Here is a 3,638-nt window from a genome sequence, read left to right as displayed (position 1 = left end):
CCAACCAGCATTTCCGACAGCATCACTGTGGTCTTAACAGAGCGCGTCCTCCCAGCAGCTCCTGCCATTTCACAGACAAATTCAAATAATTTGCCCAGACTCTCAAAACTAATACAAAGGTAGACTCCAGGGCAACTCCACAGCCCTCATTCTTACTGGCTTGTGGGCTGCTAACCTTCCAAATAACTTGTATTTGTGAAAAATGGGAAACTAAGGAGAGTTTAAACATTAGCTTCCAGGTGGATACCACTTGAATTTACTGAGAAATGCTTTTATTTACAGACTTGTATCCGCAAACAATTGTGCAGCTAAAAGAGCTGGTATTGCCCTTGTTTCATAATTGAGCAAATATCTGTTAAATGGCAGAGCCAGGGTTTTAACTTCCCATGTAGGTTCCACGCATTTGTCTGAACAGTGTGCCCCATCTATCACACATGTTCTCTGTTCTTTTTACATGTTATTTTCCTGATCGTGAACTTTTAATTCCTCAGTGAGTCCCAACCTGCATTTTCTAACACCCAAGGGTGTCATCATAAGGCCAGATCAGCAACCTATTTATTCGGTGCAGGACACAGGCCTCCAAATTTCTTATCTTTTGTTACGCAATTCTTAAAACTGTGGATTAAGTTTACCAGGGGGAAGGCTGGTGGTAGGGGTGGGGGCTGGGATTAAACAGGGTTACCGTGATGTAAAGGTTACAGACAGCAGAAAGTGTTGTCTATCTCCCGGATTCGTCCTGGAGACTAGGAGGTGACCGGGGCGCGGGACACGGATGTGTGCTGGCTACTTAACTGTTCTATGACGCCGTCTCTGTGCAGACAGGCAGGAGGGCCTCAGAGCCAAAGGTTAATAGTCGCTCCTACCTCACTTGGTGGTTGTGGGGAATTAAATATGAAAATGCATGTGGAGTACTGCATGCCCAGCTTATAAAAGACACCCAATAAATGTTAATTTTATCTAAAAAAAATAATAAAACAAATGATACAAATAGACGGGAGGGGAGGAAACGCTGGAACGAGGATGAAGAATTCAAGTGGCGCTAGCTCGCATTCAGTAAACCTTTCCTGCCTTTGCACGGCTGACGCACTGTGTCCCAGAAACGTGGACAGACTAAAATTCCCAGAACTCGAGGCAGGACTTCGCCGAGGTCGAACCGCCTGTGTTTTCCCTTCGCCTTAGGACGGCTGCACCTTAGTCTGCGTGTTACCCCGCGAAGGACGGCCCACGCAGGGCCTGAAGCGCCGGGGACACTCCCGCAGCTGTGAAGAGGACAGTAACAGACTGCAAGCAAGTAAGCTGGGCCGCAGCGCAGCGAACGGGCGACGCCATGTCCGCCAAGCCGGCGCAAGGGTGGGATGGCCACTTGCGACGTCACTTCCTTCTTTCCTGACTCTCATTGGCCAGAACGCTCGGGGCTTCTCATTGGTCGGGCCCACTGCCATCCCAGGGTGCATTGCGGCCCTGACTCCTTTCCGCTCGGCTGTTCTCCTGCGCAGGAGGTGAGCGCGCTCCGTCCCGGCTCTGTCGGGCGCCATCCGGCCCCATCAGGCATCATCCGGCTCCATCGGGCACCGTCGAACTCCTTCTGGCTTTTTCTACCGCCATCGGCCTAGCGTTGCGGCCGAAGCAGCCATGGAGGGGCCTCGGGTCCAAGCCAGGGCCTCTTTGACGGCGTCGGGTCGGGCACGGGGCCCCGGCTCCTCGGGCGCGTCCAGACGGCCGGGGCCGCAGGGCTCGGGGAGGTTTCCGGGGGGGCGCGCGCGGCCGCCGCCCGGCCCCTCACTCGCTCCCCTCCTCTCCCTGGCGGCCCCAGGGCCGTAGGCAGCCATGGCGCCCAGCCGGAATGGCATGATCCTGAAGCCGCACTTCCACAAGGACTGGCAGCGGCGCGTGGCCACGTGGTTCAACCAGCCGGCCCGGAAGATCCGCAGGTGAGCGGGCGCGGCGCGGGGTCCGCGGGCACGCTCGGGCCTGGCCCGCGGGGATCTCGTCCTGGCCGGGCCTTCGGTGGGACGGGGCGGCCGCGGGCACGCGGGGCGGGCGCCTTGCGTGGGGGTGACCGCGGCCGGGCTTCTCTTCGAACAGACGCAAGGCCCGGCAAGCGAAAGCGCGCCGCATCGCCCCGCGCCCCGCGTCGGGACCCATCCGGCCCATCGTGCGGTGCCCCACGGTGCGGTACCACACCAAAGTGCGGGCCGGCAGGGGCTTCAGCCTGGAGGAGTTGAGGGTGAGTGTGGGCGGAACCAGCGCGGTATCGGAAACGGGTCGGAGTTTTGCCCCCATGGGTCTCAGTCGAGTGATGACAGTCTCCGGAATCGCTGCACCGCGTTGATGAAAGCGCATTTGAACCCTTTTCCATCTGACGACTGAGCGTTTTCCTTGAGGCTGGGTAGGGGTGCGGGACTCCCGCGGCCTCATCCTTGCTGGGATTCGGGGGCAGGTGGCCGGCATCCACAAGAAGGTGGCCCGGACCATTGGGATTTCTGTGGATCCGAGGAGGCGCAACAAGTCCACCGAGTCCCTGCAGGCCAACGTGCAGCGGCTGAAGGAGTACCGCTCCAAGCTCATCCTCTTCCCCAGGAAGCCCTCGGCCCCCAAGAAGGGAGACAGTTCTGTGAGTATGGCGCCCGCGCCCCCTCTGGGGGGTGGGTGCGGTGGGGTGTCGGGACATGGCAGTGGAGAGGCTTGCTCCGGTTGTCCCTGTGTCCACCTGGGCTAAGAAGAAAAATTATTTGCCTGTCGTCATTTTTCATCCCCCAAGCGTGGCAGTTAAGGGTAAATAGTAAGGAATGGATGTGTTATTCATCAGAACTGGCCTGTTCTGTGGTGATCGTACCGGCCTGGAGCCAGCTTTTTTCCCACTGAAAGCATCCTATCCAAAGACTCTTCCAGAAACACCTTGTAGAACACGGCTGGTAGAGTCCATTGTATGGGTTCCTGGGAGCTGAGTTGGGGAACGGGTCTACTCTGCCTGCTCCCTGGGTCACAGGTTGGTGGCTCTTGCAGACAGGATGAGCCTCCGCCTCTACTTGCGTTGCTGAGTAGACAGACGGGACAGGAATCTAACAACGTGCTGTCATTTGTCACGTGGGGCTTGCAAAGCGTGGGGCGCCAGAGGTGCAGGCACTGGTTTCTTTTCCGAGGACACGGGTGGGTGAGTCTGGGGTCCTTAGGACAGTGAAGTTGAAGCCACTTAACTGTTTTCTTGTCAACGAGCAGGGTGAAGAACTCAAACTGGCCACCCAGCTGACAGGCCCTGTCATGCCCATACGGAACGTAAGTGCACACTCAGCTCTCCGTGCCGCGCCTTAGATGTGTGGGTGTCGACTGGGTGGGCATCGGGTTAAAGGGGGTGACACGGTGGCAGCTGCGGCGAGTGTGGAGATTTACAGGTTTGTGGAGAGGGTCATTCTTTTAGCTGTGGTTAGACCAACCCTGAATTCTTAACATGTGCACTTCACGAAAGATGTCCTGCTTTTCAGGAAGCCTTGGGGACCCTCGCTTGTCACTCCCCGGTTTGTTGGGTCCCTGTCGTTGCTGCTTAGAAGCTCAGGCCACAGGCCTGGGAGGTTTGACCCTGTGGCCTGCACAGCCAGGCCGGCCTCTGCCCACACATCTCCACGGGGAGGTGGCTGCTT

The 3,638-nt window shown here is 57.5% G+C and overlaps 1 protein-coding gene across 1 annotated transcript in view; it reads left to right on the top strand.

Moving 5' to 3' along the window:
- Positions 1-1,473: 1,473 nt before the first annotated feature.
- Positions 1,474-3,638, top strand: part of RPL13 (ribosomal protein L13) — a 2,904-nt gene continuing 739 nt past the window's right edge. The window contains exons 1-5 of the mRNA XM_012657172.1: positions 1,474-1,499; positions 1,814-1,931; positions 2,086-2,227; positions 2,441-2,614; positions 3,220-3,276. Of these exons, the coding sequence (XP_012512626.1) occupies positions 1,828-1,931; positions 2,086-2,227; positions 2,441-2,614; positions 3,220-3,276 (477 nt within the window). The 5' untranslated portion in view covers positions 1,474-1,499; positions 1,814-1,827. The remainder of the gene's footprint in view (positions 1,500-1,813; positions 1,932-2,085; positions 2,228-2,440; positions 2,615-3,219; positions 3,277-3,638) is intronic.

The sequence above is a fragment of the Propithecus coquereli genome, unplaced genomic scaffold, assembly GCF_000956105.1.
Source record: "Propithecus coquereli isolate 6110/MARCELLA unplaced genomic scaffold, Pcoq_1.0 Scaffold531, whole genome shotgun sequence".
Taxonomy (NCBI): domain Eukaryota; kingdom Metazoa; phylum Chordata; class Mammalia; order Primates; family Indriidae; genus Propithecus; species Propithecus coquereli.
This window is presented reverse-complemented; position numbering and strand designations above follow the sequence as displayed.